Consider the following 24,082-nt stretch of genomic DNA (forward strand, 5'->3'; position numbering starts at 1 on the left):
TTCATTTATTTCCCGGAGGTAGTCATTTTTAGAAGATTTATAGTTTTTTTTTGGAAGATTTTAGAATTTTTATTAATTGTTAAAAGAAACTTGACAGGAATACCCCATTTCCACTACAAACATACCTCTCTATATAGAAAATGAAAGACTCAAACCCTTAACGTCTCAGACTACAAGTTGGCAAATAAAACTATGAGAATAGTTATCTATATCTCTGAGTAATATGATGAGTCTGAATGTTCTTCTAAAGTTTTAAAGAACATAGAAACAAGTCTAATCTTTCCCAGGGAGGAAGGGAACATACTCAGAAACCCAAAGGGATAAGACAATGATATTACACAAAATCACTCCATCGAAGATTACAATTAATGGTTGAAACGTTTGCACACTCAACTTAAAGAGTTACCCATCAAAATTCAATAAAGGTCTCCAAAGTTGTTAAGCCAACGAATAAGTAACGTTATTTTAAAACTTTGGGGTTTAGTGAAATTAACAGCCTAATGTCCCCTACCTCCTTGGAACATTGAATACTAAACTGTACAGGTCCTGTAATGTTTATAAACACGTTCGTAGGCTTATAACTTTGGAGAATTTCATTAAATCTGGTTAAAGTAGCAGTATCCAAATAATTGCATACAGCAGGAATAATTTTGCTTATCATAGTTTGGACCGGAAAACATAATTATATTATCCAATGTCCTATCCCCTAAATCCCTCAATTTTTCTGCACACAAAGACACAAACCGCAAACTTAATGATTCAATTTTTGAAAGAAAGAAAGAAGGAATGGATTAAAGTAAACAGAAAACTTTCTTTATAACTCTGCAACTTACAAAATATAACAAACAATATGAAATCCAATATAACTTATCTAAACTATACAAAAGCGATTATTTTTCCTTTAAAAAACTTTGCTATCCTTTGTCAAATCTGTTATCACGTCATTAGTTAAGAATGCATCTGCTAGTTTTAAAAATTTGTCAATAAACTAAAGTATCAGAATGTCTATCTGTATGTATGTACATTGTACATGTTCGCTAAGAATTCGCAAACGTAAATTCACTAAAAAATTAGCAGCCTATCCTATATATAGAATGAACAGACTGCATGACGAGGTGACAGAAAATGTATATTATGAAGTAGCTCCAACAGATCTATAGTATAGATGTAAATACAGATAACTACCTCCCTTCCTTTTTCAATTACCTCATTCGTCTGCTACCAAACTATTTCCTTCTACTTGGCTGTGTTAATACACACCTCACCATATTGGTTTATTTTGAATGACCCAATTGAATGACGGCACAAGGACATTGTGATGGGGAGCAGGGGTAGCTATTCTAACAATCAATTCTACAAAAAATCACAAAACCTTTTAAAGTATGGTGGGGGTATATTTTGTTTTTTTATGTAATTGAAGAGGGGTGGATAAGAAGGGGAGGAAAAAGGGACGTGGGTTGTGGGGAAATTTTTCTTTATAATTGTTTGTCAGAATAGCATTCCCTTTACCCAGGATGGGGAGAAACAGTTATTCAACCCTCTCCAGTGTTTACTCTAATTTAGCTAATAATAGTTATTCCTCGCATCGTATTATAAAAAGCTTTCCGCAGATATAGAATGTACAATTATAAGATCAAAACCAGTTTTTTAGCCCCGAGGTGCCAAAGTCACGGGCTAATAAAACTGGATTTAATATTATGATTGTACATTTTTATATTCGTAGAAAGCTGGATATAATACAATGCTAGACATAGTTTTTTCGTATAGATGAGAATCGGTTCCTATCCACCGGATTTAAATGAATACGAGAAAATTAAAGATATGTATACCCAAATAAAATTCCTACCTTTCGACAGTGAAAGCCATAATGGTGAGGATAGAAGCATAATTAACACTCTCAGTGATAATTATCTAAAATAAAAAAGTTATTCAATCCTAATCTCATATATGTAAAACTATTGGGGATCTAAAGGGAAAAGACAATGGCCGATAAATTGATGTAAAACCCGAATAATTTTACACAAAATTACCCCTTATGTAGATTATATTTAGTGGTTAAAAGGTTTGAACACTCAACTTAAGAAACCAACTAATCAAAATTCACTAAAGTCCCTAAATTTGTAAAGCCAATAAATAAGAAAACGCTATTATAAAACTTTGGGGACTAGTGTAATAAACAATTCATTGTCCCCTCCTTCTCTCTGCATAAATATATGTAGAACAATGCTATTAAAAAGTTTGTTTAGCATTAACTATCTATAATACAAAGTAGAACGATGTTTGTCCGTCTGTCCGTCTGAAGCTTAAGATCTCGGTAACAGCTGAACCGAATGGGCTCTACTCTTCAGGGAATGTACCTATTGGTCCTGCGGTGGTTTTAAGCTATTTTCTTGGGGGGTGGGACACCCCCAACCCCCCCAAAAACAAAAAAATCCCCCCCAATTTTTTTTTTTTTTTTTACAAATTTTACGAATTTTATGAATTTTACGAATTTTACGAATTTTACGAAATTTACGAATTTTACGAATTTCGCGAATTTAATCGCAAAATGTTTTCCTGCTGGGTAGGTGCGAAAATTTGTGATCCGTTCTGCTGGGTAAGTAATAGAAGATGTAATTATACCTCTTGGGGCAAAGCCCCTAGAGGCTAGGGGCGAAGCCACTAGTCAGATATAAAGTGACAGTTTTTTGTACAAACAAATTAAGTTGCTGCACATAAAATACAAAAAGTCTAAATATTTTTGCCATTTTTTGCGTTTTACAATACTATATTACTAAGAAAGAGAAAGGGGACAATGGGCTGGTTATTACACTATTCCCCAAATTTTTACAACATGTACGTTTTCTTATTCGTTGGCTTAACAACTTTTGGGACTTTTACTGAATTTGGTTAGCTTAATAAGTCAAGTGTTTCAACCACTAATTTTAATTTACAAAAAGGGATTATTTGTTAGCCATGATTGGTTATGTACATCAATTTATCAGCCATTGTCTTATCCCTTTAGATCCCTGTATATAAATTCGGACACAAAAATAATAAAATTAAATGATAGAAAGGTGCTGATTTAATTTTTGAAAAAAACATTTCGTGGTTTTAGCTATCTTTTAGGCTGTGAATGAATAGTAATGTCGACCTTTTTATCTGGTCTTCAAATTTTAGCTTCGATTTATTATGCTTTTTCGTTTTACCGTACTCTTATTTAGATGAGATATTATTTGTGTTTTTTAACAATTGATTAATAAATATATTTGGAAAACAAATCGTTTATAAATACATATAAAAAAGTTTGCGGTAAGATTCTTTTATAATTGCGATGTACGTCTTTAAAAATTAATATTTAAAGGATTAAATAAATCCAAATACGTACATTATCATTTAATAACATGTTAATTGCTATAATTGCCTTCAATATCCTATTTAATGGGTAATTTATGTTTAAATTTTCATTCATTTTGGGAAAACTTGTACAGTTCTTGCAAGATAGTAATGGATATAGAATACGTGGATATTGTTCTAGAAGTTCTAGCATACCCTGACTAAATTTTTATTCCAGCTGACTAATATAAATACCCCCTCTTTATGACTTCACCCCATACCCTCCTCTGACCATAGAAAATTCTGACCAATACCTGAGTAATTTATCAGCAATCTAAAATTATGACAAAAAATGCCATGTCACAACATCAACTGTAAATTTGCTGGATGTGTAAGTGATATAGCCCCTATATCCACGTATTATATATCCATTGAGATAGTATACAGCGTTTTTAGTAGTATCGACTTGATCAAAAAAAATGTATTTGCACATTTGTCAGAAAAAAATCTTCCAAATTTCAGAAAAAGAATAGTTATGAAGGCACCGGCTAAAAAACTGGTTTTAATCTTATGATTGTACATTTTTATATTCGTAGAAATCTGGATATATTCGATGCTAGACATAGTTTTTTCGTATGGATGAGAACCGGTTCCTATCCACCGGATTCGAATGAATACGAGAAAGTTATTTCTTTAGAATTTTATGCTGTGAAGACTTTTGTTAAGAGAAGTAAAATCTTCGTTTACCTAAATTATTTATATTTATATCATTAAACTGTAGTAAAAGTTTTAATATTGATATTGACAAAGGTTGAAGGTTATGTAATAAGTGCCTTAGAATAGAACAACTATGACAAAATATTCATGCAATAAGTTCAGAATGAATTTTCTTTGTAAAGGTATACATTTTTTTACATTTCCTTGCAGACAGTTATATGTAAAAAAAAATGTAAACAACATCTTTAAAGCAGCTTATAGTGCCTGTAATAAATGACGTTATACAATACAAATGGCCAATGATAGGCCCGTATACATTTTACCATTGGTCAATATAAATGTATACTTGTCAATCATTGGTCATATTTATTGTATGACGTCAATTCTTATAGGTACTATAAGCTGCTTCAACAAATTTACTTCCACTATAATTTTCTACTTTTTTCCTAGTTTTGGCTAAAAAAGGCAAATAAAAAAAGAAATTAAGAAATTTTGTAAATAATTACTATAAAACGGTTGGTTAAAAAGCGGGTCATATTTTTGCGTCATTATTTTCGGCAAAGTTGTGTGTAGCGGTTTATTCAAATGCTCTTATTAAGTCAAACTGTTTTTAATTATACTGAGTGTTTGGTCATAATTAAGAACAGTTTGACTTAATAAGAGCATTTGAATACACCGTTACACACAAATTTGCAAAAGAAAATACGCGAAAAATTCCCCCCTTTGTACCTTAGCATCACAGATAAGTTCTCCAAAAGGCCAAGGATACTGATGCCACATCTGATACAACTCTCCTGGCATCACTAAATAAAAAGAAATTAGTTATTGAAATTAGTTATCTATCGCATATAGTATTATAGACAGCTTTCCGCGGATAATAATGTACAATTATTAGATTTAAACCATTTTAAATTGTACATTTTATATTCGTAGAAAACTGGATATAATATTATGATACTAGACAATTTTTTATATTGCTGAGAACCGCCTATAATCCAACGGATGTTAATCGGTTTCGAAGCCATACTGAAATAACCTTTCCTAGATGTAAATTCTTACTCAGTAAATTGAAGTAATATGAACATGGTTAAAGGAACAATCCGGCCAAATAATTAGTTAGAATGTGTACATATTTTGTTTTAAAAGGGCAATTATTTTCAACTTTATCATAATCTTTAGTCACATATAAAAAGTTGAATTTCTTAGGATAAAGATAGCTTTCGAAAAATTATAGTGTCTGACAGTGCATCTAGGGTTTATACATCTATTATTCCTGATTTTTAGGGAAATGCATCATAATTATGACGAATAGGCTTGTAACATAATCTGATCAAATATTATTCACAAATATATATTTAGCTAGTCTAGCCAAAAAAAATAAATGAACACAAAATAATGGAATAGGTTAATATACAAAAAGTTGGGTTGGAAAATATTTATCATTTCAGCAGTCTTCTAAATTTTTTAAAACATTTTTCTTATTGTAATCATTCTATTACAATAAGATATCGTTAAAAAAAGATGAATAATCTCAAAAATGGTATGTGAAGTTTTTTTTACCTTTAAAATTGATTTACTCTATTGATGATTAATACAATTTTTTTCCTCCTATATTCGTGAATCAGACCCGACTGTACGTCTATACCTCAGGTTTTTTTAGTAGCGAAGCTACTCTATAATTCACTTCGTCTTTCCGTCTATGAGTCAGTAACGTAAATTCACTATACCAATGCACAAACTATTATTTACTTGGTCGGTTGGTCTGTCAGTCAGGCTAAAACAAGGATGACAACATCCATAAGTAGCGAAGCACAAACAATTAAATAAGAATTTAGATATTAGTTGTCAAAAGCATGTATATTAGGAAAAAATCACGAAACCTTTTCAACATTAGTTTTTAATTTCTTAATATTTATATTTCAGTACTATGATAAACTGGCTGATGGTTAAAGTAAATTACATAGTGGATGCTCAAAATAACGGGAAATTTAATTTTGATATGTTTAACTACAAAAATTTAAAAAAAAGGACCATAAACACCAAAGATATGAGGAAAAATGTAAAAAATATAAAAATAGCCAAAAACCTGAAAAGAGGCAATTCTGACCGTCATAGTTGTTTTCTTTAAACGATAGAAAATTTAATTTTTATATCTTTAACTGAAAAAATTTTGGAAATCGGACCATAAACACCAAGATATGGAGAAAATATCGCTAAAACCTGCTAAAAAGCGGTCCGACCGCCATTGATGTTTTATAGTTGATTGTGCTCCTTAATAATAGGAATGTTGTCAAAAAATAACAGCCTTGTATCTTTTATAGGAGCCGTGAAATTTACGTTTCCCCCAAACTAAGACGGACAGACGGACATTTCAAATTATAGCGTAGCTTCGCTACTAAATATACTAATATTAAAACAATTAAAGAACATAAGTGAAAAGTTTTGTGATTTCATTTTTAATTTGTTCTTGATCTATGGCAACTAAACATCTGCTATTAAAATCCATGATTTGTTGTTCTTGGATGCTTTTGGATGTTGTTATCTTCGTTATTATGTGAGTACATAGCAACAAACTAAATTGAATGATTTGGGTATAGTCCCTTTCGTAACATCGCACCTTATAGGGCGATTCTTCGTATTTTTTACAGTAACTTTTCTCCTATTTTTAGCCCCTGCGGGGGGGCTCTAACCCTGTGGGGCAATCACCTAACCCAATATAACCTAACCTAACCTAAAATAATCTATAAAAAGCCATTTAAAAATACGACGAATCGCCCAATATGGGGCGATGTTACGAAAAGGACTATTCCCAATAATTCTTGTAAAATCGTTCAGATTTTTGTCTAAAAATATAACAAAACAAATTCTTAATAGTTATTCTATATTTTTTTTTCTAAAACAGATTACGTTTTTTAACAATGAAAGAAAGTACGACAAGTTTAATCAATTTTCTAATGAAATTTTCAGGATTAAAAAGTTTAAAGGGATTAGATTTATCAAGATTTTTAGATAGGTATACTGAGAGCTGCTGGAAATGATATTATTGACCTTTTTATTGATGAATATCTTCAAAATCTGTCAAAAAGTTATAGATTTGAAAGGTTTCTAGCTAAAATGTTGTATATTTAGACCTTGTGTTGAAAAGGAGAGTTTCATAAGTATTTGATAAGTTCAGCTATATCATTTAATTTAAATTTGAAAATAAAATCGTATCATGGTGATTTAAAATTTGTTATACTTTTAGCATACCGTAAAAAAATATAATAAATGTAGGGAAAATGTTTTTTATGCTTTTTTGTAAAGAAAAGGTGTACAAATAGAGAGAAATCGTTTTTCATCGATGTGTATGTATAAATTTTTGTTTAAAATACGACAACCTTTATTATCCTTTAAAAAAATAAAGTTTTTACATGTACTCCTTTGTTTTAATTATACTTCTGGAAGTATACACTACACCATATGTTTCATTTTTTATTTCAAATGATATTATACAACAAAGTTGTACAGTTAGAGCTTACATGTCTTAAAGATAAACATGCTTATTAAACTTGACAAAACTTTTCCATCTAATAGTTTGGCATTTATTTCACTTAAAAAGTTCTAAACATTTCTCCTAGAGAAAACAAAGAAAAGTTACGGCAACTGGTAGACACTGTCATTTTTTTGTGATATCAACCTAATCTAGTTAATATTGCAATATAGGATTTCATTAGAGTAACGATTTTTTCATTCTTAAGCAGGAAGGTAGGGGGGGGGGGGGCTTTAAAAATTAAGGGATTCTACCAAACCAAATGTTATCTTCTTGGCAGTCTGAAAGGTTTATTCATTTTCTGACAAGTTCTAAGGAATTGTTTTGATTATTTTGGAGTTTTTTTTGAATATTTTAATTCAAATCTAAAAGCGTTCAAATTATTGATCTATTTTATTATAGCAAGAGCAGGATTATAGACTACTTTTGCTATATATTAGTTGATGTATAAGCTATATTAAGATTATAGAGTAGCTATGCTATATAATAGTAAAGAATAATTACTTACTTATGAGCATAGTAGCTATATCAGCTATAGTAAGATTAAAGAGTAGCTATGCTATATAATAGTAAAGTATAATTACTTACTTATGAGCATAGTAGCTATAACAGCTATAGTAAGATTATAGAGTAGCTGTGCTATATAACAGTAAAGTATAATAACTTACTTATGAGCATAGTAGCTATAACAGCTATAATAAGATTATAGAGTAGTTGTGCTATATAATAGTAAAGTATAATTACTTACTTATGAGCATAGTAGCTATAATAGCTATAGTAAGATTATAGAGTAGCTGTGCTATATAATAGTAAAGTATAATTACTTACTTATAAGCATAGTAGCTATATCAGCTATAGTAAGATTATAGAGTAGCTGTGCTATATAATAGTAAAGTATAATTACTTACTTATGAGCATAGTAGCTTATATCAGCTATAGTAAGATTATAGAGTAGCTGTGCTATATAATAGTAAAGTATAATTACTTACTTATAAGCATAGTAGCTATATCAGCTATAGTAAGATTATAGAGTAGCTGTGCTATATAATAGTAAAGTATAATTACTTACTTATGAGCATAGTAGCTTATATCAGCTATAGTAAGATTATAGAGTAACTGGCTATAAAATAGTAAAGTATAATTACTTACTTATGAGCATAGTGGCTATATCAGCTATATTAAGATTATAGAGTAGCTGTGCTATATAATAGTAAAGTATAATTACTTACTTATGAGCATAGTAGCTATATCAGCTATAGTAAGATTATAGAGTAGCTATACTATATAATAGTAAAGCATAATTACTTACTTATGAGCATAGTAGCTATATCAGCTATAGTAAGATTATAGAGTAGCTATACTATATAATAGTAAAGCATAATTACTTACTTATGAGCATAGTAGCTATAACAGCTATAATAAGATTATAGAGTAGCTATACTATATAATAGTAAAGCATAATTACTTACTTATGAGCATAGTAGCTATAACAGCTATAATAAGATTATAGAGTAGCTATACTATATAATAGTAAAGCATAATTACTTACTTATGAGCATAGTAGCTATAACAGCTATAATAAGATTATAGAGTAGCTATACTATATAATAGTAAAGCATAATTACTTACTTATGAGCATAGTAGCTATATCAGCTATATTAAGATTATAGAGTAGCTGTGCAATATAATAGTAAAGTATAATTACTTACTTATGAGCATAGTAGCTATATCAGCTATAGTAAGATTATAGAGTACCTGTGCTATATAATAGTAAAGTATAATTACTTACTTATAAGCATAGTAGCTATATCAGCTATAGTAAGATTATAGAGTAGCTGTGCTATATAACAGTAAAGTATAATTACTTACTTATGAGCATAGTAGCTATATCAGCTATAGCTAAATTAAACAGGTACACATTTGTTGCTGTCCTAAACAAACAAAACATAATTAGAATCAAATACATATAAAGGTAAAATAAGTTTGTTATTTAATGTTGTTGCCCATAAAGTTATAGGGATCTTAATGGATAAGACAATCCATTAGATTAGAATCATTGGTTAAAGAGTTTGGACACTGAAGGTATGGTAGTATGGTCAACTATTGAATTAGTACCCGAAGTGTTTTAGACAACCAGTGACAGACCATATTTGTAAAACTTAGGTTTTAATATACATCCCAATGTCCCCTCCCTCCCTTGCAAAGTTACATAATTTAAGATCTGTGTTCAAATTAACATAGTCTTTTTACTATTTGTCAATTATTCGAGCATTAAAAAAATCTTTCATGCTTTTGGATGGTGATATAGTTGTTTAATCCAGTGACAGTATACAAACTTACATAACATTATTTTGCAACTTTATTACCATATTTTGATAGTCTGTACAAAACAAAACATAATTAGTATCATTTATAATATAATTTTTAAAAAAAACTTTGGGTACTAGTGTAAATTACGCCCCAATGCCTTTTCCCTCCCTGGCAAAGCTTGCATAACTTAAGCTAAGTTTAAAACTTAATCTAGTCATTTTTAATTATTATGTTCTAAATTTGCTTTTTGTAATTTAAACTTTTACAATTGTCTTATGTCTTATTTTTTTTAAAGCGACACTATTTTGGTTGGTGTATAGAGAAGTGACAGTATAAAACTTACATAATATTATTTTGCAAGTTTATCACCATATTTTGACAGTCTGTACATGTTAGTGGCATATTATAATCATTCATTAAATGGTTTCAAAATATTAAACAAATTTTACTCATTTAATTATTTGTTTTTCATCTCAAGATAATATTATTATGAAACTCAAAATTACCCCTTTTGTAGATTGAAATTAGCAGTTGAAACGTTTGGACACTCAACTTAAGGAACCAACTTATCAAATTTTGAAAAAAATCCCCAAAGTTGTTAAGCCAACGATAAGAAAATGTTATCATAAAACTTTGTGAACTAAAGTAATAAACAGTCTTTTGTCCCATCTATCTCTGAATTATAATACTATTTTGGGTAATTAAAGAAAGTATAAAAAAAACTTAAGTACACATTTTTTTCATATGATGAATATGATAAAATAATTATCTTCAATCAATAATATATATGTATTAGCCATTCCTTAATGCAGTATGCTTAATTAAATCACTTTGTCCCTATTCCCATCCATGATATTCCTGTGCTTTACTACTTATGGATGTTGTCATCCTTGTTTTTTTGTGAATTACACCAGTCGACTACAGAATGAAAATTGCATTACAAGCAGATAAACTAACATAATTATCTTATTGAATATCATCCATACCATGAAAAGTATAGAACAAATGAATATTAAGATATTAGCGTTCATCATGATATACTGCAGAATACCCACAAAGAAAACTCACATGTTCTAACATGTAAACTGAATCAATTTAACACTAAATGTACAGTACATATGTATATAACAAATTATTTAACCCAAAGTAAATTTTGTAGTAATATTTTTGTAAGTTTGACTTATAGGTAACGTTTGATTTAATATATGTAATATTAATAAACTTATTACAAGCTTATATTTTTTTATTGTAATCTTTGCTTTAGCCTGTAACTTCTTTTGTATAGTATCACACAGTGAGCTAAGCTTTTGATTGCTTTTACGCTATAATAAAAATACATATATATTTCTCCACTAAACTTTCATTAGACACATATTTATGATATACAAAATGGTAGATAGTACATAGAAAAAAGCAAAGCCCAAAACCGAAAAATGGGTGGATAAAGGGGTGTTTAAACTATAAAACTTTCAATTTACTCAATAAAAAGTGTGGACGTCATTTGCCAGTACAAAATTAAAATTTGACTTTTCCTCAATTTGGCTTTCTGAATATATATGATATATACGATTGTTTGGTTAAGAATAATATTAATAACAATTTGTTTGATTGAAGGAATGATAGGTAAGGTACTTACGTTTAGAGAAAAAGGAATAAGAATATTAAAGTCTTTTAGTAAAAATTGTAACACAGCCTCTAATTGTCAGAATTTTAACTTGTTTAGTCTTTGCACCTTTACCCGGTGAAATTATAATCTCCCCCACACTGATTAAAAGGTTAGGACAAAGACCAAATTGTGTCAAAATGATTCATATGACGTCATACAAATAAGGGAGATGAGAGGAGAAGTGGGAAAGAAAACCCCCAAAAAAGAGATGGATAATCCCTCATTTTTATGACGTCACATGGATCATTGTTGATACAATTTGGTCTTTGTCAAAATTAAAATCAGGTCAAAATCATTACAGTTTACGGTATTGCCTTAAAGGTTAATGTTGTGCAATCAAAGGGCTGAATCATTTCTATTCATGATCTGTATAATGCATTACATTTTGTGTATCCTATTTTACAAATAAAAAGTGGCTGCGCCCCCAGCATCTAGGGACTCTGTATTCAAATGAGTAAGTAGGGCGGCAGATGAAGCTTCTCTATAAAGGAGAAATCAAGCAATTCAATAGTTATTAAAATCTTAAGCTTCAGACAAAAAAAAACTTTGCTTTTTTATAGAATAAAGATTGTATATTTTCTTGGATTAAGCATTTATCAGAATGTTTTTACTAAAAACATAGTTTATTACTCTTGTCTATGCTTTCTCCCTGGACACCTTAAGATAATGATGTATTGTAATATTCTTATTTTTCTAAGTAAATATAAACATTTGGGAATTAGTGAGGATTACTGTATTCTTAAGCTTTTTATCACTTACAATATATATAACTGGCGGCTACGCCCCTAGAGGCCTCTAGGGGCACTTGAGAAGTGGTCTCCCCACCCTATTTTGTGAGGGGGGTAATTTTTTTCTAGGGGCGATTTCTCTTGGGAGGGTGGGGGTATCCTCCCCCAAAATAGTTATAAACCTTCCCGGGACCTATGAGAAGCTACCCTGTTAAGGAAAACCCGATCGGTTCAGCGGTTAGCGAGATCCTTCGATACAAACACACAGACACACAAACAAACAGACATCCTGTTACTTTAGTATAAGGATAAAAAGTAGAACAGTATATGTCCGTCTGTCTGTCTGAAGCTTAATATCTCAGTACTTTTACAATTTACAAAAAAAGAAGCTTTTATCCTGGGTTTAATTTTGAAAGAGAGAAAATTTAATAAGAGATTTTTTAATAATATTTTTAAGAACTATTCTATGTAACAGGAGGTCTTCCTATTTCCTTTTGGGGCGAAGTCACTAGTATGGCATAAAATACAACCAGTTTTTAGTTCTTGTTGAATAAAGAATTATGTCTCAATATAGATAAATGTACTGCTTAGTACTAAACTAAAGTTTTTCTATTTCAGTTGAAAGTTAACTTTACCTATGAACATCAATTATATAATTAGATCAGTTCGTTGGTGTGCACCAAAGTATAAATCAACAAATTTGTGTTTTACTATATATTTTTATGACCATTGAACATATGGTCTTTAACTTACTCTGTCCGCTTGTCCATTGCAACATATGGATGTTGTCATTCTTTCTTATATATTTTTTTTTCTAAACTTATTAAGATTAGAATATCGACCTACGTAAATAATAATAAACTCAAACTCCTCACTGATAAATATACAGATCATCAATGTCTGTTGTATCATAATATACATATCCTGCAGTAAAAAAGTAAGTTTTCCATATAGTCTATAAGTATATTTAGGGGGTGAGGGGACATTGGGCTGTTTATTACACTAGTTCCCAACGTTTTCTTATTCGTTGTCTCAACAACTTTGGGAACTAATAATATATTTTGATTGGTTGGTTTATTAAGTTGAGTTCAACCATTAATTGTAATCTACTGTAGGGTTAATTTTGTGTAACATCAAGGGGAATATATATATATATCAATCTATCGGCCATTGTCTTACCATTTAAATCACTGAGTATATTGAAGGTTGAATAAGTATTTTCTAGTTTTTATATCAGCTTATATAAATAGAAAAAACAAAACTGGTATTAATTTTATGATTTTTATTCTAATATTCGGTAAAAATTGGTTGTAATACGTTGCTATAAAATATTTTTCAGAATGCTGCGAACCGGTTCTAATCCTGCGGATATTAATCGGTTTAGAAGCCATGCTGAAAACAGAAATGTCCAAATAATGTAATTTTAAATGATGAGTTTCTGAAAAGGCAAAAAAGTTTTTTTTATTATTTTTTTGTAACTTGTCTGGTGATCTGTAAACTTTTATTAGCGAAGCTACTCCAACTTAAAGTCGGTCTTTGGTCTCCAAGTAAAAAGTAAAAGTGTTTTTACACTTAAGCAAAGCTATTAATATTGCCTGAACACGAAACTAATCGATATATTATTACAAGGATGTTGCACCAGATTTTCATATCCTATTATATAAAGTAGTAAACGTTTTTTGTCTGTCCCAAAGGATCTCGCTAACCGCTGAACCGATATTGTTCTCCTTTACAGTGAAGCTTCTTATAGGTTCTGGGAAGGTTTTTAACTATTTTTGGGAGGGTTCTACACCCCCTCAGCCCCCCCCCCCAAAAAAAAATGTTTTTTTGACTTTTTTGAAACTCAAATTTAAAATGGGATAAGGTCAACTTTTCCCCCTCCTACCAGTGCCCCTAGAGGCTTCTAGGGGCGTAGCCGCTAGTATTCTGATAAAGTAATACTCACAGCTGGATAAAATAACGATACCACCCATCAACCCCATTACAACATCATCTCTTCCCAATGAATGAACAAACTTACTATTAAATGAGGTTCCTATTAGCAAACTAAATTAACGATAAGTTTTCCCTATCAATATATCCAAGTGCAATCCTACATTCATTACGAAAATATCCAAAATGTATTAAACGACAATACAAAATATAGTTTTCAAAGCCAATTCAAGTTTCCAGAAATGATCCTGAAGCTCCGGATCTTCAAGGTCTCCAGCAAAAATTGAATTAAAAAGAAAGGTAGAAAGAGGGAGATTATTTTATTCACCTTGCGGTAAGTAGGATAATACCAATATATTTTTAAAATGAATCTGATTGTTTTTCTGTAGTTCTATAATTTTGTAATTTGTTTTCTATAACCGTATTCTAACGAAATGTACATTAGAATGTTCCCATTTAAAAGTAAAGACTGCATCACACAAAAGATGGAGGAGATATTAGAATCCAAATTATGATGGTACCCAAAAAAAATATATCAAGATCTTTCACCCGTTAGCTTAAGCAACTTGAGTATTTTTATAAAATCTTAATTTATTGGTTCAAGCTTTAAAGCAGCTTCCAAACTTAAACCAATTTTTATCTAGAAAAAATTAAAGTAAAAAATATAGGCGTTGGAAATATAAACACAGCTGAGTCCCTATAAAAGCAATTGAGCAGACGAAAAGGGTCTCCGTCACTTGGAACGAGTAGAATATTACCATAGATATAAAGGGAAGGAAGTAATTGTAAAAAAAATAATAAAATTTATCATTGTATATAGAAATAGCAGCGTTTTTCAAAAAGACTATGCATTTTTGGAACGCTCTAATATACAAAATTTATGTAAAAAGAAAAATGTGGCAGCATTTCTGTAAATTCTGTCATTTATCACTGTGGACACGACACTCAGTTCTATAATTTGTTAGAAAACAAATTCCTTTTGTTGGGGATATAATAGGATTATGATCTTTTATTCGACCATATTTCTTTCACTGATAATTTCAATATTCGATATTTTTTTATTTATGTAACATGCAAGAAAACCTGGCATAAGAGTTGATGGGAAGATGTTCCTACTATTGCTGTTTTAGGCGGAATGGCTTAGCCCATAAACAGGCACAAGTCATTACTATTTACAGTTAAAGCTTTCAGACAAAAGTCGTTTAATAAAAAGGTTTGGTGGTTTTTTATTTTACACCGCTATCCAAATAGACGGGGTATAATTGAAGGTGCGTAGACAAAGAGAACATGAAGTGACTCCTCTCCCTTGAGAGGTATTATTATTAGCTTAATTTGTTTCACCACAGATACAAATAACATGAAATAAACTATAATTGTAGTTAATTCAAGAAGATCTGACCCCTATGTCTCTTATCAAGTCTTTTAACTCGTGTTGGAGCATGACTACTGTTTGAAACTTACCAATTATTACTTAACTAAACTTAAACTATCTTACAATTTTTTTTTTATATTTTAGTTTATATATTAGCTTGTGGCTTAAACGTATTTAAAACTGAGAAGAAGAAAAGAGTAAATTCTATTATTCTTTTTTTTGTATCAAAAGGATATTAAAATATCTGCAAGTAGAGTCAAAAATGGAAAAAAAGTATTAAAAGTTGAATCTAATTAATTTTAAAATGATAAATTGATATTGCTTTTAAAATTTTTTTGTATGTATATAAAAACTTCCTTTATGAAGCTAGAATTATATAAATATACAACAAAAAAATATGAATGGTACATACATTTTTTTTATCAGAAACCCATTTGTATTTTCTATTCTTCTTTTGTAAATCATAAACATACAAAAGAAATTCATTTAAAAATTTCAATTTTATTTTAAGATTTTTTAAGCCTAAAGTTTCTTCTGAAGAAAAATTCTAGAATGCCAAAATAGACACTGCAAATTGTAATTAAATAATCAGAAGTCGAGATTGTTCAGAACAAGCTTTTTATTTATAAAATCATATTTTTCTGTACACCCCTTTTAGGTTATTTTCTCATTAAAAATACAAAAAAAAGAATTTCTATATAGCATTGTACTGTACTGTAAAGAATATCCATTATTCAATTTTCAGGGAGGGAAAGGATAATGATGGCTAATTTACCTATACTGTTGGCACATTCTAATACAAATATCTAACTTTATATCTGTATTAAGGTGAAAGAGGTAAGGGTTATTTATAACATTTTCGTGCTGTGGAGGGGCATAGAAAGGTATCTTCACCCTCCCCCCCCCCTTAAATTTGAAATTAGGACGTCCTGCCTTCCCCTTTTTTCAACTCCCGAATCCCTTTGCACGCCACTGTTGACAAACATCTTATCCCTTAATTCTTTGTCCATTTCGAATTTACATGTGGTGCAGTTTCTAAATTGCATATTCTAATCTGATAATGTACTATGAATAAATGTATAGATGTATAGATAAAGTATAGATGTATAACGCAGATAACTACCTGGCCCCAGTGTGGAGGGAACCTTTATCATCTAATAGTAAATTGCTTTCTACTCTTTTCTAGCGACTTAGCTTATATTTCTGTCTATAGTGGCTGATATTCAAAGACCCAAATTGAAAGTCAACACAGGGTACGCCACCCCGTGAGTAGAGTTACATTTAGCTCGTGCCCCCTCTATTATTTTACTTTATTGTACTATGCATAAAAATGCATTATTATTTCAGAAAATTATGTAAAATTAATTTGTTTTGTAGTATTCAATTTTGTAGACTATCAGGCAATCTTGTAAAGTTAAGAAATTGAAGTATTGACTTGTTTTGTTGTCTGCCTGGGATATTTATAGCTTTATTGTCTTTAACACTTTGAACATTTATAACAAAGCTATTAAAATTTACAGGAAAAGCATTCATTATACTATCTTAAAGATTTTTGTAATCTTTTGTAGACGGTAGATACCAGGGACAAGGGACTAGGATTCTGACAAATAATTATAAATGAGATTTTCCCACAACCCACTTCCTTCTTTTCACCTCATCTTACCCACTTCCCTTTAATTTCAGTATAAAACAAGTTTTTACGCAAATATTACACCACAAAAATATCCAATAGATACATTTTGGGTGTCATATAAGCAGAGATTTAAATTATAAAAAAAAAATATTATAATATCAAGTTGACTTAAGTAAAGCTTTTAATAAGATTAATGACTTTTGTCCACTTCTAGGAGCGCTTTTATGTTTTAATATTACTTTTAATAAGAATTAACATTTTTGTCAGACAGAAATAACATGGATTATAACTAATCCTTTAATTGGAATTTACACAGAAACTCAAGAAAATTACTATTAAATGCATTGAAGAGAAATTGTTGGAAATTTATATTCAGTTAGGAGTTTTACTTGAAAGTCTGTGTAACTTTATCTGTTCGTAAGTCACCCATACACACGCCATCATCAATATAAAATGTTCAAAAAAAATTTTTTACTTACCTCATATATTCATTTTTAAGTATAACTAAACAGGTGGCAACATTCCAAAATACTCCAATCACAAAAAACACACTGAAAATAATATTCCAATTAAAATCTTATCCTGTAACATGGTTGTATAAAAGTAACAGTATGTCTGCGAGTCTGTTTGTACCAAAGGACCCACACTCCTCCAGTTCCCCTACAGGTCTATACGTGCGTAGGCGCTAGTATTGCATAAAGTATTAGTAGGTGTTTTTGTTTGTCTCTTAAGATCTTTTCGAACTAATTCAATTAAGTTCATTTTAGGGAATATTCCTGATATGATATAGGCTATTTTTTCTTGATATTAAAGTCTTGGGGGGGGGGGGGGGGGGTTTAGGCTATTTTTATGCCCCCTTCCTTTCATTTCAAATGATGCAATGAGTGCTGCCGATTCAAAATACTCAAGAAGTTGAATATCCAGTAATATCTCGGAAACAGCAAAATGTAAACAACTGCTGTGTTAAAAGATTATAGTTTAGATTAATTTTCTATTTTCATTATTTCCGAAAAATAAGGAAATTCGGTATAGGATTATTTTTTAATTTTCAAAAAATTTCTAAAAGGATAACTACGGAAATTTAAATAATTCCAGTCTGATTATATTGATCATAAAATCATAGAATGAAGTCACTACCAGTAAATTTTGCAAAGTTTCAATTTAATAACAATCATTTCTAATGCAGCATTAAAATTGTACTTTTTCTAATAATAATTTTTGGCACATTCCCTAAAAGTATATTGTTGAGCTATAAAGCTCCCTCCCCTTCTATTTTTGAAAATAAATGGATGATTAGGTTGGGGGGCGTATGTTTATTTTTGTTTATTTGTATATTTCTTATTGGGTAGCCCTACTGGGTTGGGGCAGGGTAGGTATATAACCAGGAGGGTTAGGCATATGAAAATATATAAATATTCCTTCCCTATTTTGAATTTATATAAAAAATAAAGTGGGGGGGGGGGGCAGTGCTCGATAGTCTTTTTGAGGGAAAGCACCCTAAATGTATAAATATTTTGAAGTGTCAAAGATATAATTCATTGCAAGCAAAAACTTTAATAAACTTAGAATTTTATTTATATTTGTTTTCCTTATTTCTTTTAAACCCAAAAGTGCAAATTAGTATTTTTCTGAGATAAAGAGTTCTGTAAATAAACACATAATTTTAAAAGTTTTTTATTCTTAATTCTGTGTCTACTGTGCTAGTCCTAACTAAACCTACTTTTCTTTCAAATGTATACCCAATTATAGTAAAGTAACCGGATCTCTTTGTGTCTGCCTATGTGTATGTATCATGTAAGAATCTCGCTAACCACTGAACCGGTATGGTTCTAACTTATAGAGTAGCTTCTCATAGGTCGTGAGAAGGTTTGTAGCCACGAGTTTATGCATAGAACGAGAGTAAAATAATGTAGAAGAGAATTAAATAATGTCTTTTTAAAGATCTCAGAAAATACTGGTCATAATTGCCTGCTTTATAGATTTCTTATGGGAAATTAGGCTTTTTGAATGACATTCCCTGCCCTCCCCTAGATTCTAAGGGCAAAGAAACTTTTATAAAGGTAAAGAAAATACAATATTAAAAAGGTTTTACATAAACAAATCAGCGAAATTCTTTTAACAAAATCTACTATTTCCCTGATGCCAGCTGTGCTAGCTAATGCAGATAAAACTACAGCAATATGAATCATATCAAATATTTATTGGCTAAGAGGATGATTCGGTTTTTTTGCGAAGTTATTATGTGTTAATCTTTACAAAAACTGGAAACAGAAAAATTCTCCAAAATTTTTTTAAAAGAAGCAAAAATACTATAGAATTTTTTTTACTATAAAATGGATTTATCATTACTTGGCTCTTACACCAGATTATCAATCATGTACTCTTATAAAGTAAATAATTCACCCAATTTACATCCCCATCCCTCCTACTGGATGACCGACCTGACCAATAAGTGATTTCCATATTAGCCACCTCAATTGACGACAATTTTCCCCTGTCATCATATCCACGTATATTCTATATTTATTACTATAAAGCGTACTGAATTTGCTTTCAGAAAACATACATTTATTAAAAAATATAGAGTAGCTGCGCTTATAAAAAAAATATACTTACATGTAAATGGTGGTTAATGGTATCAAAGTTTTTAACTCTAATCTAAAACAGATAGTAACTTTATAAACATCTATTTTTAGTAAACCATATCCGGATATAAAGAAGTAGGTTGTTTGTCTGTATCTCTGGGTGTCTGAGCTGAAAGATATCGCTGATCACCGCATATATTATTCTTATTTGTAGTGAAGCTTTTATAGGTCATGGGAAGTGTTTTTATACATTCTAAGGGAGATTACCATCACCCTAAAAAGAGAACTCGCCCCTGATGGTCTTTTTAAAGGGGTAAAATGAAAAAAAAGATAAGATTAATTTCAGCATTGCATTTTATAATTTGTAAAAAATTGTCTATAATATGATGCAATACATGATTTTTCAGTATGGCTAAAAAAGATATTTATCGGTTTCAGAAGCAATACATATAAAACATCACATTCTATAGACAGAGGATCCTACAAGGTTCATTTGGCAACTTCACTTTGAAACTGTTATAACCCAAATAAAACACATTATTAATAAAGATTAATGAATCGAAGAGTTGCTTTGCTCCGTGATTTAGTACAAATATGTAGCAGTGGGGGGATTCTCAATTAATTTTGGTATGCATGATTTATGCACTAATGTATAACTAATGATTTCACTTTCATTTTTGTTTTGTCGATTAAAAACCACTAAAAGTTACATATAATGATATGATTAATGATTATGAAGTAAACTATTGGCTTTAAGAGAAATAGAACAGGAGAGAGAGTGAGAGAAAAGGAAAGAAACAGAAATATCGAGAAATCCTGTTATATAAAATAGTAAGGTTTTTTGTTTGTGTGTTAAAATTTTGATAAATACTGACTCGATTAAGGAAGCCTATTATAGGTACTGGGATGGTTTTATGCTATATTTAATTTTTAGACTTAAGCCTAATGATAGTTTTTGAATATTTTTGTATGCTATTCTTACCCATTTGAACAAAGTGCCAATTTATGAGAGGGGTACAACTGCTAGTATATCATATAGTCCTGCTGATCAAATCCTGTTACAAAAAGTAAAAACCCATATAGACTAAAGTATCTGGATGCATGTAAATTCTTCAGTCTGATCTTTAAAAGAAAGAATCATTTGAATCGGGAATATTTTTGAAGGTTCTATTGAGTTGAGACTATTTTCTAAGAGGTTATAGACAAAATCCTTCCAGAATTATACTTTTTGCTTGACTTACTCTCTAAAGCACAAAAGTTTTCTTATCTGTTCTTTCTATCTCTCTCTCTTTTTCTGTCTGTCTGTCTGTCTCTCTATCTCTCTCTCTTCCCTTTTTTCTCTCTCTTTCTCTCTCTCTCTCTCTGTCACTTTCCTCTCTCTCTCTCTCTCTCTCTCTCTCTCTCTCTCTCTCTCTCTCTCTCTCTCTCTCTCTCTCTCTCTCTCTCTCTCTCTCTCTCTCTCTCTCTCTCTCTCTCTCTCTCTCTTTCTCTATCTTAAAAAATATATAAGACGCCAAAGCTAAAAACTAAAATGTATTTACTGTCCCACCGTTTTCACTGCCCCTCTATCCCTCTCTGTCTCTCTCTCTCTCTGTGTCTGTCTGTCTCCCTCGCTCTCTTAATAGTTTTCTCTTTCTTATTCTCTCTCCTCTACCATGAAATTGTTGTATTTTATCCTTTTACTTGAAATAACATTTTAAATGACTTAAACATACATACCACATACATAGATAATGATTTATTTCCAAATAGAAAATAAGCTGGGGTTCAGCACAAGCTGTCATATTTAACCGTCTTTTAATAGCAAGCCGCGGGGAGCCATCTTTTAAATGAAGGTCCAAAACAGCTTAATATCCAGGGTGGAAGGGGACAGTTGGATGTTTATTATACAAGTCTCCAAAGTTCTATAGTGATGTTTTCTTATTCTTTTGCTCAAGAATTTTGGGGACTTTTATTGAATTTTGATTGGTTGGTTCATAAAGCGAAGTTTCAAAAAGTAATTGTAATCTACAGAAGGAATAATTTTGTGAATAATCATTGGGGATATACGTCAATTTATGGGCCATTGTCTTATCCCTTTTGATCCATGCACATATCTTATCATCTAAATTGGCCGCTAAAGCATAAAAATCAGCCAATAAAAGCAGCCATTGAGTCAACTTTCAACACCCGAATCAATCCTTTTTTAAAAATATATGCAAACGAAGGAAACCGCACTACTAATGACAATTGCCGAGCCCTGCAATACGGAATGAAAAATTACTATAAGCATAGTACAGCGACATAACAAATGGCAAAATTAATGGAATAAATATTTTATTTCCAAAATGAAAAGCAAAATATTTTTTTACTTAAAACAAAAAAGTATACAAATCTCAAACATTTTAAAATTTGTATTTTTTTTCGCATATGTAACTGCTGCTATGTCAAAACGCGTTTTGATAATAATGAAGAAATAGGAATAATTCTTATAAAAGTAGCTTTAAAGATTTAACATACAGACAGGATTCAGTTTGTAGAAGCTAGGTTTATGTTATGACCATTCTATAAGATTATTGGTTAAAACGTTATGACACAACTACATTGTACCATTTACTCAATAGATTTTTTAAATCTTTGATGTTTTGAAGCTGACGATTGAGAAAACGTCTTTATAATACTTTGGGAACTAGTCAAATTTACAGTCCAGAAACCCCTCCCTTCCTACCTTGCTTAGTAAAATATTTAAAATAAATTTCCTTCAATATATATGTTATTTGTGTTACTAATAAGGAAGGATTTTCTTAAATTAGCATTGCAACCCAATTACTAACAGAATCTGCCAATTTGATGCAATTTTTAGCACTGTTTTTGGCAAGCGGTGTTATCATTGCCAAAAATAACAGGAAATCGATGATTACAAGTTTTCTAATAAATTATGGAAATTTTCCCTTTAATTTAAAGACTAACAAAGGTTTATAAAGGCTTAGCTACTCTATAATTTTAGACTGGTCATTGTCCGTATGTCTTTTAGAAAGAAATAAACAAAACTTTCTGTTTATTGACGATTTAATTTAGCTAAAACAAGGACAATTTTGCCCATAAGTAGCGCTAGCAGTATTATTAAAATGCTATTTTACAGATAAAGAGAAAAGAAGCCTAGTTGCCAATATCATTAAATGGCCAAACATGGCATATATTAAAGGGAATTTAAACCAGAAATGTCATCATCTATCTCTCATAGCCTTAGATAAAATCAAAATGTTTTAAGCATACTCGGATGGACGTACAGTTACTAGTTATTGAGTAGCTTGCGCTGAAATGGAGTGCAAAAACAATCCATTAATAACATTCATTTATTTACCAAAAAGATTTTAGAACAATTTCTTTGGATTTGGGTCATATGTCGAAAATATAAATATTAGTGGTAGGGCCCCTAGCACCTAAGGACCCTGTATTTGAAGGCGAGGAAAATAGCAGAAAGAATAAATAAACCAAGAATATATATAACCTTCCCTAAATTAACTTAGCTTAAATCAATCATTTTTGTCTGAACAAAAATAAATTCTTACTATTTTATATAATAGAATGGCTGATAATAGTTCTGACATTTTAAAGGACTGTTAATGTTAGAAATAAAATATAATTTACGTCAACTTTATGACCAACAACGGTACCTTGTTGATCACAAAAACCTCTTGTCCCTTATTTCTAAAATAAATTTATATTAAGGGGGAGTAGCTTTTTGTGTATTACTTTAGGTCAGATAGGTTAGGTTATAGTTGGTACTTGGTAGCTCCGCAGTGTTAGGGCACCGGGTTAGGCCCCGCAAGGGGTTAGGCAAAAGAAAGAACCTAAAAAATGACGTGTTTTCAGTGCTCGACAGACCCTTTGTGGAAAAGCACCGTTAAAGCATATTCTTACATAATTTATAGGAACATAGTTTGATGTTTATAAAGTTTTCCTTGAGTCTCCAAGAATATCTGTGATGTATTTTGTTAACTCATCTCCCTACAGATTTAAACATGGTTCAATAGTGTTTTTAATTAACTTCTAATGCAGAAGCATCTCAATAATCATTTATACAAATACTATTCTCATAATAAAACAACAAAAGTCATGGTCAGATACGAATATTTTCTGTACAAATCTAAAGATTATTATTTGTCTTACATTTTCTCCATTTTCTAAAAAAAACATTAGTTTCAAAGGGCCACAAACCTTCCCTGGACCAATAATGAAAGTTCAATAAAATTGTCAAATAATCGTTTGTGAGATCTTAGATGATATACACAAAAAAAATAATTACTTTTAAT

The 24,082-nt window shown here is 30.4% G+C and overlaps 1 protein-coding gene across 1 annotated transcript in view; it reads right to left on the reverse strand.

The window, feature by feature from the left end:
* Positions 1-23,746, reverse strand: part of LOC145323007 (neuropeptides capa receptor-like) — a 39,245-nt gene extending 15,499 nt beyond the window's left edge. The window contains exons 1-6 of the mRNA XM_080165394.1: positions 23,731-23,746; positions 19,819-19,860; positions 17,682-17,753; positions 9,431-9,492; positions 4,762-4,835; positions 1,847-1,911 (exon numbers count right to left, since the gene is read on the reverse strand). Of these exons, the coding sequence (XP_080021520.1) occupies positions 1,847-1,911; positions 4,762-4,835; positions 9,431-9,492; positions 17,682-17,686 (206 nt within the window). The 5' untranslated portion in view covers positions 17,687-17,753; positions 19,819-19,860; positions 23,731-23,746. The remainder of the gene's footprint in view (positions 1-1,846; positions 1,912-4,761; positions 4,836-9,430; positions 9,493-17,681; positions 17,754-19,818; positions 19,861-23,730) is intronic.
* Positions 23,747-24,082: the final 336 nt, after the last annotated feature.

Source organism: Acartia tonsa, chromosome 6 (genome assembly GCF_053477335.1).
Source record: "Acartia tonsa isolate MP-2025a chromosome 6, ASM5347733v1, whole genome shotgun sequence".
NCBI lineage: Eukaryota > Metazoa > Arthropoda > Copepoda > Calanoida > Acartiidae > Acartia > Acartia tonsa.